Genomic DNA, 13460 nt, shown 5'->3' on the forward strand with positions numbered 1-13460 from the left:
CGCAAAACCACAAAAATTTCCACATAATTATAGTCCAGGCCAGCCAAGAATACTACTGCTTCCACTCCACTCTGAATTTTTGTAGTGTAGTCACTGGAATTTCTTGCTGTCTCATAGCTTTATCATCATTCCCATTTCTATTTCATTTTGATACACTCAGGAAAAAGCAAGAAGACTAGATGCTTCTGTGCCATAATTTTCGGCACAAAACAAGCAAAACAAATCACGAGTAACATCCTAAAGATCATTTCATCTGTTCGAGAAAGACCGAGCTACTGAATCACAAGGGAGAAAGATTGAGTTGTCCACAGCATGTTTGATTTGATTTGAGTCGATCTATGCTTTTTGTGTACAGCGGTCGTTTTATTCAGTATTTTATTCAGTATGTTATTCAAAATGGCGGCTGAAGGTGATGCGGAACGAAAACAAAAGCATCCTCCGTGCAGAGTAAGTATATAATCGCAGCTTCTTAACATACCTCTCATCTGAAAAAGTATTTTTTAGGGGTAGTCCATTTTAGGGTAGTCCATTTGGGTAGTCCATTAGAGTAGTCCATGGACTAGGGGTCAGTGTTTTGTCCATCACCCATCTTGGCTTTTTGATAAAATGTTTGTGTTGTTTCACACCTGTAACAAACTTGTTACTTTGTGGGTGAACAGCAAGAGCACACCATGCATACTAGTTAATAGATGTTTTTGGGTCATGTTCCCTTATGGGAGCCCTGAGTAGCCATGCACCTGACCTATTCCAGTATCATCAGTATCTAATTTGTGCATTGTGTTGAACTAGTTTGGCAGCTGGATTGCTCAGGATATTGTGTGCTGATAGCAGTATTAGAGAACAGGTGAAGGTCTTTGATGGAATTCCCATTTGTTTGAGGTGAGCATTACAAACTGTAAGCTTTGGTCCCACAAACTTAATAAAAACTTAGTAATCACTCAAATACTTCAGCTTTATCTCATTTTTCCTCTTAATCAAATTGAATGTACCTCACTAGTACAGTGAAGCCTGCTCACAGTGGCTTTTACATACTTCTTTCTGATTCAAATAATGGTCCACATGTGATTTTAGTTTCTGCTGAACTCAAAGACTGCTTTTGTGTTTTTCTTTCAGCTTACTGCATTGTGACAATCTCAAGCTTTTGTGGAATGTGGTGAGTTTTAATTCTCTCAAGGTTTTCCATTCTTGGAGATAAATGTAGTTACCACAACTGTAAACAATCCCTTTGCCTCCTGCCTTCAATCTCTTTGATGTCTACCGTTGCTTGAGAAGGAAAATCTGGCAGTATGACGTACAGTCAGGTTTATCAAGGTTTTTCTTGGAGACAAATGTAGTTACCACAACTGTGAACAATTCCATTGCCTCTTTCCTTCAATCTCTTTGATGTCTACCATTGTTTGAGAAGGAAAATCTGGCAGTATGACTTACAGTCATGTTTCCTTTAGTTTAAATTATTAACACTGACATTAATTTTGCTACGCAAGAACATGTACATTATGTGCCTGTAATTTTTATAATGTGCATGTTAGTGAATGCTGCTGTTTTTATTTTGTGTTTAATCCAGGTGTGGATAATTGTACAACTGGCAGAAGATGCTGACTCTAGTAATGACATCAGAGTTCTTGGTGGAATCCCCCTTTTGCTGGCTCTCCTACAGTAAGCAACTTCAAATCATGTTTTTGCGAGATATTTTATAACCTTTCTTTGCTTCCCCCCAAGGCCTTTAGCCAGATGGGTGTCCAGGCGTCCTGTGGAACGCCACTAATTAAAGAAAATCATTTTATTTTTCATATGTTGTCTTTTAAATTGCTCATTTGAGCAGGCCCTATAGCACATTTTGGACTCCCTCTTTTCACATCCTGGCAAAAAGCCTGCTCCACACAGCAAGTGTGACATAGTGAACATTTCATCTTTTAGCATACTTGTAATTGCCTACATTATTAACCTTCTCACTGTAACAGCATACATGTACCTTTGATTCTGTAGGGATCGCAAACCAAGCAGTGATACGTTATATCTGGGTACTGACACATGTTCAAAAGCATCCATCAATGCTGAGGTACATCTCAATGACTGGTTTAATTTCTGTGTAAATACCAATATTGCAACACATTCCTGATTGTATTTTACATGTAATGGATGTTGTTTTCTTGGTGGTTTGGTTATTTATTAATTTATTTATTTCAGCAGACAGAAGTTGAGCTTGGAGAAGAGACAATGCCATTAAAAATTGGTGAGTCAAAACTTGTGCTAAAACGAATAACAAACAGTATTGTTAGTTATACATTTAAATGGTGTAATGTATACCTTGTACGGTATGTGTGACTGTGCATTTAGCAGGCGCAAGCAGCAAACTTAGGGAAATAAGAGAGCATGAAGGGATATTGTACATGTATATCGCAAGGTGGAAAATGTGAAATTTTAAAGGATTGAGGAGACGTGTTTCCCTCCTTGGGAGGCCTTCTTCTGTAAGGCCTAATGTAGAGTGTAGATGGAATAGCTCTGTCACAAACTCACGATATTGTTTGTCTATGACACTAACTGCTTTTTTTTTTTTTAATTAAATCTATAACCTGCAGAATTATGCAATGCAACAAGTGTTTTTAGATTTTAAAACCCAAATATAGTTGAAGCTTTAGACAATGTATTTTACGCACAACATGAGGAACACAAGCTACAAGTCAGAGTGTCTTGCAGCAAATTCTACCTTACATGTAAAGAACCCACTTCATATCTCTCCAAGGAAAACATAGTTTACAGGCAAAATAAGAACTGGTGTTAGTCACATCTACATTAGAGGTATAATGTATTTTGCTTAATTAACATGGTAATTTGTGTTCAGCTGTGTGCTCTGCTCTGACTGAACTTGTCGTCAATGACACTAACGGACAACAAATTGTGCAGGTTGGTGCATTGTAATTTTGTTTATTAGTGACAACAACAACATTTATTTGCACTCTTTCTTATTGTGCAAGGTCTAATCTAATCAGGTCAGGTCTAACCAGTTAAGGGTTTTTTCTTTTAATTTATCCCTGGTCAATATTGCCTTACATTTTGAACTTTCAGTTTATAATTGTCTCTTACCACGATTATTCCTTTCCTTTGTTTTCAGTCCAATGGTATTTATTTGCTTGGTTTGTTGATTCTTCCACAAGAATCGTCATCTTCTGATGAAGCTTCCACCGTTGAGCATCTGCAGGTAGATTGGTAATTTCCATGTATTTATATCACGCAACACTTCATGTCACGCAATGGAAGTTAGTTTATAACAGTAGCGATGCTAATGAAAGCTTAACTAAATTTCTATACAATTACAAATGTCACGCAACGATTGTTAGCCATGTCAATAAACTAGCCCAAGTTGACAAGTGCTTGTTTTTTTTTGTTTTTTTCTTTACCTAAGTTGACTCGTGTATTTTGTGCTTTCCTTATCAGAAAAGTGCCTTCAGGGCTTTGAGGTTAGTATCTCTCTTTCTTTTCCACTCATTTAAGACCTTAAGTGCCGAACTAAGTTTGGCCACTATACTGACAAAATTTAACCGCTTTGAAGAACTTTACACGTTGTCAGAAACATAAGAGGCCTGGTTGAGTTGATATTAATTTTATACCTTTTCATGATTATAAACGAATGAACTTACCTGCCTTTGCGGGAACTTTTCTTCACGTTTTCACTATCGCGACATTTTTGTAGAAAATCGTACAATGTAATTAAAATTAACAACGGCTATTATGTTTTTTTCCCGCCAAAATAACAAGAATTCACTCGCGCGCTCTGCAACGTTTTCCCGCCAAAATGAAATCATCAACTTAGCGACTTGTCACAGGTACTACATATACCCGGGATGTCCAGTGTAATTGTTTTGTTTTGTGTTTCTGCAGGTTCCTTTTCAGTATGGAACGGAATCGCCAACTCTTCAAGAGGTGAGATGTTTGCCGTTTTATGTTTCAACTTGAATGAAAATTATGGTAGATTACATGAGGTACTTAGTGTTCGAGAGTTTAAGACTGAGCCCGCGGTTCAAGCCGACTGTTTCAGTGTTCCTCCAACCTCCTCAGAGAACATACAGCGATATAGTATTTACTAAACGAATTCTCCATACGGTGACTACATCGAATGTGTGAAGACTGGTGATGGGAATCTCTATGTTGACATCAGTTTGTCTTTGATTGGCAGATTGTTTCCTCCCGAACTGTTCGAGATGTTTATTGATGTCGGGCATTACGTCAGGGAGTTGAACGCTTACAAGCCTCTGGTTGACAAGATTTCCACTCTAACGGTAATTGTCAAAGGGGTATTGACACGCTGAATGCTATGCTTATTCAGTGATGAAGAATCGTATTTACATAAACTCAACAGAGACGATTTCTAGACATTGAAGATCTCTTTCTTATACAGGTTGATCGAAGCCGGCTAACAGAAATTTGTCGTGTCGTGTTTCAATCTCGCCTAATGTTGTTTGATTCCTGCGAGGTTCTGTGGGAGTTTATTAATGATAATATGTTTTTTCAATCATCAGTAACCCTGTTAGCGGCAACGAACCCCCTCTCCCAATCAATCAATCAATCAATCCCCCTCCCCCTTTTTCCCCATTTTTTTCTTTTTTTCCACTTGCCATTGTTCACGCTGTTTTTTAGCAAACTGAACGCCTGGAACAGATTAGAGACCAGTTTGTATTGTCACAGAATGATGAATCAGTTTCCAATCACGCGTTCCCAGGGTCTATGTTCTTCCCGACCCCCAGGAACGAGGCTGACCAACCAGGCAGTGTTCTTACAATTGTTAATGTTGGCCATTGCCAATGCTTTGGGGAAAGGAAACTAAATAATGCAAGCTTACTTCCCCCGTACTTTTGTTCCCACAAGGAGGAGGATATCTCAGTGATAAAGAACAACATTTTAGCAACTAATCAGAATAAGGCTCCTAGTCATTCCGTTGGTTCGTATGAAGTACTTGAGCTGCTTGGATCCGGTGCATTTGGGAGCGTATACAAGGTGAGTAACAAATTTATTCCTTTGCTTCATTCTGCTGCCTCAAAATAGGAGCATTTCTGCGTTACTCCGTTGAACTTCTCTTGACTCAATGGAGGAAGTTTATTGTGTTTTACATCTGTTTCTATCAGGTGGAAAGAAATTATATAGGTACACAAGCGACATTTTTTCTTCATATTGCCACGAACCGTTTCTTCGCTATAAGAAAATTCGTTTTTGGAAAGAAATGATATAGGTACACAAGCGACATTTTTTCTTCATATTGCCACGAACCGTTTCTTCGCTATAAGAAAAATCGTTTTTTCCGAGCAGCTTGTAGAATTGACTGGTTGAAATATATTTTTCTTTTGTTTTATTTTAATTTTCAGGTCAGAAAGAAGAATGCTGGACAGAGCTTCCTTGCCATGAAAGAGGTACAGGACAATCAAGCTATCTTGCATAACCTGTGTCGGAGAGAGCTCCCTCCGATTTTCCTGTCGCTTTATCGAAGTATTTACTCGGAGTTAAGTTTTATTGAAGTGAGGAAAGGATTTGAAAAAAAAAAAACATAACAATGGCCGCAAAAATTATTTTGGATCAGTGTGGAATATGGTTTTGCCCGCCGATTCCACTGAACGCATAGCTAGCTGTTTGCGATGTCCCAAATTACCAGAAAATTGAAGAAGGTAAGTGAGCAATGAGTTTAGGTTTAATTTTCAACCTGTTTCAGATGTCGGTCCATAATCCTGCTCTTGGAAAGACGGCCAAAGATAGAGGAAAAAGCGTTGGCGAAATTGTCAACGAAACAGCTATAATGAAAGAACAGGTGAGGATATGAAATTGTTGACGCCAGCAATAAATAGTTAGTCGCTTTGATTTTGAGGCTTTCGGCCACGATAGAGCGTTTTAACTCACGTGGCCAGCAGCCATGCAAAATTATTGGAACAAAAGAAAGTGTTTACATAAGAAAAGAGTTTAACTCCCACAGGATTAGTTTGGTACACCAACATGGCTGCCGAACACCAATATGGCTGGCTGCTGTGACGTCTGTGTAAACGCTCTATTAAACGAGAACTTAGCTAGAGTATCTCTTGCACGAGGGTTTTGTTCCATTTTCATGCGAAGATCATCATCGTGGTCAAACTAACTGAGAGTATCTGCTAGAGTTGTCAACGTATGCCAAAAAATTTTCATTCCTTCTAAGAAGGAAATGGTCCGGAAATACTCGAGTAGATGGCTTGTGTTCTCACTGTGACTTTCGATCTCCAAAACTTCCATTTATGTTTCTGTTACTCGACTAAAACACGGAACATGTATGTTTTCTTACTTAAAAACATTACTGTTTATTAGCATTTGGCATCAAATATGTCCATGTACCACAAAAGTTCAGTTTTGTTGTTTTGTCTTTGCTGTTAGTCCCGTGGTATTATTGAAAGCAATGAAAATATTTTTACTTTGCATCAATAGTTCCGTGTATCTCCTTTAATTTTTTTACGTCTATTTGCAGTTCATGGTTGCCACCTAAAGCTTTTCCTTTACGTTGGCGCTGTACATTTAGATTTCCTTTCTTTTCAGCTGAGACACCCAAATGTTGTCAAGTATCACAAGGCATTTCAAGAAAGTGAGTGACGTTATATTGACTTGTTTTTTACTCTCTCTGTTTGGAGCAGTTTTCAATTAACTTAAGTGTCCTAAAACCTAGGCTCGGTTTCCGCCACCCTCTCGAGACGAGCTTACGTAAAACCAAAGCCGAAGTAATCACTCCGGCCAATAAGAAATTACACAGACAATCCAGTGAACCAATCAAAACTCAAAGCAAATGCATGAGAAAGCGCGGGGAACGTGTATGTACGAGTCACGATTGGTTGTGGTTCTTCTTCTGATTGGATGACCAATTGGCGGGAGGTTTTTAAGTCAATCGCTTAGCGTGATACTAAAGTGCAAAACCAATTGAAAGCAAATGCGAATTACTTTCGACACTCAAGTAAAACCGCTCCATGGTCAACGTTACTATTTAGGCGTGTTCTTATACAGAAATTTTCCAATAAATAGCACTGTACTATTTCTGTTAATGAAGAAAACTGAATGAAAGGATGTTTTGCCATTCAGCGTATTGGTTCACGTTCATAACAGCTCTAGTTCAAGCGTTGTCTCTTGCAGAAGTGCACAAACACTAACACTAAAACTAACCATTTCGTGTTCTCTCTGTTTTGTCGCAGAGGACAAACTGTACGTCGTAATGGAATTAATCGAAGGGGCTCCTCTTGGAGAACATTTCAATTCTCTGAAGGAAAAGGGAACAAGATTTTCCGAAGAGAGAATATGGCATATTTTTATACAGGTATGTTAATCCAGGCCTTGATATTTTACTGTAATCTTTCTCTATTTAGTTTTTCTCAATAATAATTTATCATTATCGTCAACGAACCTTATCAGTCGCTCGTTCGTTCGTTTCGTTCACTTCGTTCGTGCTTTCGTACGTTTCGATCGTTTCGTTCGTTCCGTCCGTCCGTCCCTCCTTCCTTCCGTCCTAAATTTGGTTGTTCCATCTTCAGATTGTGCTAGGACTACGTTACATTCACAAGGAGAAACACATTGTCCACAGAGATCTTACTCCAAACAACATCATGCTAGGGGAAAATGATAAAGTCACCATAAGTAAGTTAGTTGTTTTTGCTGTTTCTATATTTTTAGTTGAAAAACTTGTTGGAAACTTGAGTAGAGGTCATTTATTGTGTTGTTTTCTTCACAGCTGATTTCGGCTTAGCAAAGCAGAAAAACCCTGATGCAAGCAAAATGACCTCGATGGTTGGAACAATATTATATTCATGGTACGTTCAAACCTCTATTTACATGGAGAGAGATTTTGAAGTTGAATTTACATTTTTAGCCGAAAGCATCATTAGAGCATGTGTCCCAAGAGAATTGGATCAAGTAAGCCTAAGGTAAAGCATTCCAGACTGTAATACAGTCGAAAAATGAGAATCTTACATGGTCTTACTTGTGTTTCACAGAGTGAGGAAATTATCGTATGTGATTTCTTTGTTTCAGTCCTGAAGTGGTCCAAAGCCAGCCTTATGGCGAGAAGGCGGACGTGTGGGCCTCGGGATGTATTCTGTATCAAATGGCGACTCTTCAACCTCCGTTCTACTCGTCTAACATGCTAGCATTAGCAACCAAGGTACGTTTTGAAATGTTTAACCTTCAGACAAAGCCTGTGCTAAATGTCATGGTCATCTAGTCTGCGTAGCCACGTTCCCGTATGAGCGAAAAGGTTTCTCGCCTGTTGGCCGCGCGAAATTTGGCGTGAGGACAAATATCGACGGAGACGGCGAGATTGCAGCGAAAGCTCTTTCGTTCGTACCGGAACTCGTGCTACGCAGGCTATGGTTATCAAGTAACTTTAGTATACAAAATTATCTTTTAATGTCTCAGAATAGTTTGGAAAGTTAAATGAACGTCAAAGTACTGATAAACCAGCCGTGGATTATGTGAGAAATGTTGCCTGGGGTACTAATTAATGTTTCAAGCCTTTACCCTTCCCTTGAGCGAATCAAACGCCTTTCTGCCTTCCTAACGACACAGTGCAATGCCTTTAGAAGTTAACGTGCCAATGCAGCACACCAGTTTAGGGTTGATCTCGTACTTTTGTTGGCATTTGTGCAAACGAGGCGGTTTCTAGCGTGTCTATAACGCGAGGAACGCTGTGACTGTCCATCTACGCGGACAATCTTCCTGACGATCTCTTCAGCTTATATCTCGAGATATGCTGCGTCCGAGCAATTCTGCGTATGTGCTTACATTTGGCCTTTTCTCAGTGTTTGTCCATTTCTCTTTCACATGTCAAGTATACAGTAACTGCAATATTTTGTTTTTCGTGCACAGATCGTAGAAGCCCAGTACGAACCTATACCTCCTGGACAATACTCCGACAAGCTATCGGAGACAGTTACCAGGTCAGTTGCTCGACTACTCCCCTCGTTTGCTAAAACTGCGATACTTCTTTATGCAATATGAACCTAAAAGCTTCAGAAATGAGTTCTTGTGTCAGTGCTGACTTTCTTTGTGTTCCACAGCGATTGCGTTCGATGAAAAGTAGTAATTGATACTCTTCTGTCGAACATCCTTTAAAATTGCTTTTCTTTTCGTTTTTGTTAACCATTTTATTTTCGTATTTTCTGCACCGTTTTAATTTCGGTTAACTGTCTTTCTTTTAGATGCCTCAGACCGAATCCCGACGAAAGACCAGATATCGTACAGGTACACTAACGCCAAAAATAATTTTCAAGATCGTTGTGTTGTCCGGCCCTGTGGAAATGTTTTGTAGTAGCAGGCAAACAATTAGGGTCGGAGATGGATTTGTTGCTAGTCAGGGTTTGAGCAGTTTCCTATTGAGTGTGGTAAAACCAAAACCCCAGTAATCACTCTGGCCAATCACAAATTACACAGACAATCCGTAAACCAATCAAAACTCGAAGCAAGTTTATGTAGCCGGCGCAAAGCGCGGGAAACCGTGTCTGACTCCTGGCCAATCACAGATCACACAGACAATCCAGTGACCCAATCAAAACGCAAAGCAATTACATGTAGCCGATGCAAAGCGCGGGAAAACGTGTGCGAGCGAGTCATGATTTGTTTTGATTTTAATTCTGATTGGATGACAAAGAAGCGGGAGATCTTTAGCCAGTCGTTAGCGGGCGAATTATTTTCGACACTCAAGTGAAAACCGCTCTATCGAACTTCATTGTGAGGTAGGCGGCACAATTTCATGCTGAAATCACATTTGCTAGGCATGGCTTGTTGTCTTTAAAGTGACTTGAAAGTTCACACCATCGCCATTACTCCTCTAAGGTCGGTTATAGCGCGGAAAAACTAAGGCATGTTTGAATGTTGTCTTTCATGTTAGGTCGCTGCTATCATCAGTGAGATAATGTTGGTTTATGTTGACAAATTACGCTCCAACGAAATCAGCTTAGAGAAGAAACTCGAGAGGGAAAGAAAGCGAACTCAAAGGTAACAATTCCTGTTGGCGTTGCTGTAAATAATGGATGACAACAATGCATTAAGAGTTGTTTTAATATGGATTCTGTCTCATGTGAGTCTGATCTCTTTATTTTTGATGGAAGCTGTGGTTTCTATCTGCCGAGATGAAAAGATTTCCAGTTCAAATAGCGATTTGAATCTGAACTTAAATGGCGATTTGAACCGGCCAAGCAGCTGGAAATTACGCATTGTTAAATGCGTGAAACCAACGGAAGTACCAGTAACAGCAATTTGTTTCCACAGTGGGGGTTTTCCGTTCAAAAGGACAACTGTTACTTGTTGTTTGTATTTGTTTTCAGACATTACATCGAGGCAACTCGCAACATGCAAAATTATCATCGCTTGTTCTGGGCTTCACAAGAACGTTATGACAAGCTCGTAAACCTGTCAAGTAGTGGAGGAGCCGCTGGCTTCAGGAACGTGGACGTTTCTGAAGGCAGTGATACTGTGTTTGAAGCGGCGAATGTTTTAAGTGAGTTAAACAGAAACATTGTTCATAAAAACGGCGAGACGGAACCTGCACCCCAGGTGGACTCTGGGATAGATATCGGTGGAGAGGGTCTCGCGAATGGAAGCCTGGGTACTAGTACGAGATCGCAGGAACAAAATGGCAGCCCGAAGCGTGAAAGTAGCTTGTCCCCAAACCTATCGCGGCGGCAAAGAACTTTAAAGCCAGTCACTGATAAATCAAGTAGTAAAGGAAACGTGGAGAAATCGTCGAGTAGTAGACAAGACAAGCCGTCTCCGAGCAGTAAAACAAGCACAGAAAAAGTGCCAAACGGAAGAACTATTGTCGAAAAGACGAGTGCCAATTCTTCTACGTCTACTGCTCATATATTCGCAGTACCCAAGCCTCCGGGGCCTCGTAAGGGTGCGCGGAGGCCACTTCATGTTGATTTTGCGGTCAGCAGTAAAGCCGGGACGTCAAATGGCACGAATACCAATGCAACATCCACTGGCGTGGCACATGGCGTGACCTCATCCGGGATTTCTGCTTCTGGGATAAGTGAAGCTCCATCCCGAAGAACGCAAAGCAGGTTGGTGTTGCTTGGTGTTGTTGAATGTTGCCTCGGTTTCAAAGCGAGTCCTGATGCAAAACCTATTTTGCGTACGGGTTATAATCACTTGGCTCTTACAGATGGGTCTTAACTGTGCCATTGTGCTTCGGGTGTTATCATTAACAATAGGAGGTTTTTCTTTTCCACATACGCACATGTTTTATAAAGGCGGAATGCCCTGCACGATTCCGCTAACTGCCACAGCTTTCCTCTTGTTATCAGCTGCTCAAATCTCCTAACCTCCATGACTGGCTTTTTGTTGATACCCTTATAAGAAGTCACATGTTGATATTCCTTCCTGCTTTCCGTTTTCAGCTCTTCAGTGGAAATGTATAGACGGCAAAGTGGTGGCCAGTTAAAAGCAAGACCTCGTAAGTGTTTTTCCGAGCTCGTTGAAAAAATGTTCAAATGTTGTTTATAGTGGTCAGTGCGCTTAGCTAGACCTAGCTAGTTCACGGGCATGCTACTTATACTGAAAGAAACAAATACATCAACTAAACATAAAAGACTTGAAAATCCCAACTGGCGGGAGGCAGACCAGTTGGATATTTGCAAGCATGACCGAGGAGTTGAACGAGGGTCTACCGAGAAACAACTCCAGCTTAGTGGTCAGAGTAGGACTTGAACCTGCGACCTCTGGATGTCAAGTCCGGCGCCCTGACCACTTGGCCAAGCTGCGTCCGCCACCCTCAGTTGGTGATTCTTTCCTTCTCGTTTTGCACTCTTTGGTGTTACAGTATTTCTGCTCAATTTGAAGTTTAATTTAGCTTTTTTGACAGCTGGTTTATATTTCTTTGTTTTCAGCCACTGCCGCAGCAACTCTCAGCATATCTCCTCGTAAAGTTCGCCAAATAAACGATCCTATCTCACAAATCCTCAATCAGCTTCACAAGATCATCTTCATAACGCAGGTACAGCGGGCCGTTTACCTCTAAGCAAGCAGTGACAAGTCATTTCTTGAGTTTTAAGGCTTAAAGCTTGCTTAGTCATTATGTTTCCAAATGCTCTTATGTGCAAATATTGGTTCCCTCATTATTTGGTTCCTTTTACTGTTTTTTTGTCATTTCTTTTCTAATTTATTTATGCATTTAATTGCTTTTTCTGTCGTGAGTTTTATAACCAAGATAATGTTTGTAATAGTTTTTTGTGACTACTCACCTCTTTTCACTATGAGTAGTTTTTTTCCAATCAATTAAGGTAGTTTTAATCTCTGTTTGTAACAATAATAACAATAATAATAATAATAATAATAATAATAATGATATATTATCATTATCATCGTCATCATATTCTATATTGCGTGGCGAATAAGAACTTTGCTGTGAAATTGTCGTGTCGTGTCGCCTCTTGATTGAATGTTTGCGAGCAGAGTAATTTTCAGTTTAATCCATTCTCGCGAATATTATTTTTCCTTTGTCTTAGTTACCTCCAACACTGTCACCGAATCCACAGAGAAGAATAGTGGAACAATTCAAGAGAGCTCTGTTTGCTCCGCAAAACAGCTCGTTCGTCAATCTCAAAAGCGAAGTTAAAAAGGTAGGAATCATCACTGTTTTCAAGTTTATGATAAAGTTTAGCTTAGAATTTTCTGTTTTGTGCAGTGCGCCATAAATGCTAGTCACGGTTTCGGGACACGGTAATGGATTCGTTAGCTCTTAGTCAAGGCAGTTGATTACAGAGAAAGTCCCTTGTATGATGTAACCACACGGACAACTAAATGCTCACTTGCATCTAGAGAAGCCAGAATTTATTTTATCTCTACTTCAAAGCACGGACATTCAGCCGTATTAAAGAGGATTTATTGACATGTCCGGTGAAGGAACAACGTAACGCAAACATTCATTGGTACGTTTATATTGAAGGTGATCGAATGCTCAAGAGAAGTTATCGACCTCAAGTTCGGCTTTGGAGATCCAGCTTTCCTTCATCACCAGCAGGATACCGCTGACAAGTTAGGTACGCAGCAAGGGAGGGGTAGGCTGACAGACTTCAGTGTATCTCGATGACGTTGCTTCTCTGTTGTGTTACATTTTTAACCTTTGCATTGTTGTTTCTGCTTTATTAGTGAGCGGGGTGAATCTTGAATCTGCCGACGCTCAGGAAATTGGGATAACTTATGAGATGATGCAGGTTTGTGAGTGTTCTTGATTTAAAGGCCAGGTAGTACAGGCGAAATTTTTTTTTTCAACTTCCTGCGCGACAACTTGAAGAGAAATGTAGCCCGTGTTACTGTGACTTAAGTATAAATGTCCTTTTTCTGATCTAGATCACTATCTTCTCTTGTTCAGATAGAATCGGCCAAGCGAGCGACAACTTTAGCCCATTTGAATGGAAAATTTTACAGTAATTTCCAGAACACTGTCGCGTTACTGTCTCTCTCTTTTTCAGACA

At 40.0% G+C, this 13460-nt stretch overlaps 1 protein-coding gene across 9 annotated transcripts in view; it reads left to right on the top strand.

The window, feature by feature from the left end:
- Positions 1-13460, top strand: part of LOC110053313 (serine/threonine-protein kinase Nek10-like) — a 35030-nt gene that overhangs the window by 13627 nt on the left and 7943 nt on the right. For 6 of the 9 annotated variants that reach the window (XM_089284505.1, XM_089284506.1, XM_089284501.1 and 3 more), the window contains 27 exons: positions 790-879; positions 1114-1153; positions 1565-1656; positions 1987-2059; positions 2188-2233; positions 2843-2904; positions 3113-3199; positions 3436-3458; positions 3880-3921; positions 4175-4277; positions 4864-4992; positions 5358-5402; positions 5699-5794; positions 6544-6589; positions 7188-7309; positions 7524-7626; positions 7721-7799; positions 8020-8149; positions 8854-8924; positions 9186-9228; positions 9875-9981; positions 10311-11048; positions 11385-11440; positions 11874-11980; positions 12492-12605; positions 12932-13043; positions 13135-13199. In XM_089284505.1, the coding sequence (XP_089140631.1) occupies positions 790-879; positions 1114-1153; positions 1565-1656; positions 1987-2059; positions 2188-2233; positions 2843-2904; positions 3113-3199; positions 3436-3458; positions 3880-3921; positions 4175-4277; positions 4864-4992; positions 5358-5402; positions 5699-5794; positions 6544-6589; positions 7188-7309; positions 7524-7626; positions 7721-7799; positions 8020-8149; positions 8854-8924; positions 9186-9228; positions 9875-9981; positions 10311-11048; positions 11385-11440; positions 11874-11980; positions 12492-12605; positions 12932-13043; positions 13135-13199 (2821 nt within the window). The remainder of the gene's footprint in view (positions 1-789; positions 880-1113; positions 1154-1564; positions 1657-1986; positions 2060-2187; positions 2234-2842; positions 2905-3112; positions 3200-3435; positions 3459-3879; positions 3922-4174; positions 4278-4863; positions 4993-5357; positions 5403-5698; positions 5795-6543; positions 6590-7187; positions 7310-7523; positions 7627-7720; positions 7800-8019; positions 8150-8853; positions 8925-9185; positions 9229-9874; positions 9982-10310; positions 11049-11384; positions 11441-11873; positions 11981-12491; positions 12606-12931; positions 13044-13134; positions 13200-13460) is intronic. The other 3 variants (XM_089284509.1, XM_089284508.1, XM_089284507.1) reach the window with 2 other exon arrangements.

This window comes from Orbicella faveolata, unplaced genomic scaffold, assembly GCF_042242905.1.
Source record: "Orbicella faveolata isolate gen_17 unplaced genomic scaffold, um_ofav_v1 contig_13, whole genome shotgun sequence".
Classification (NCBI taxonomy): Eukaryota; Metazoa; Cnidaria; class Anthozoa; order Scleractinia; family Merulinidae; genus Orbicella; species Orbicella faveolata.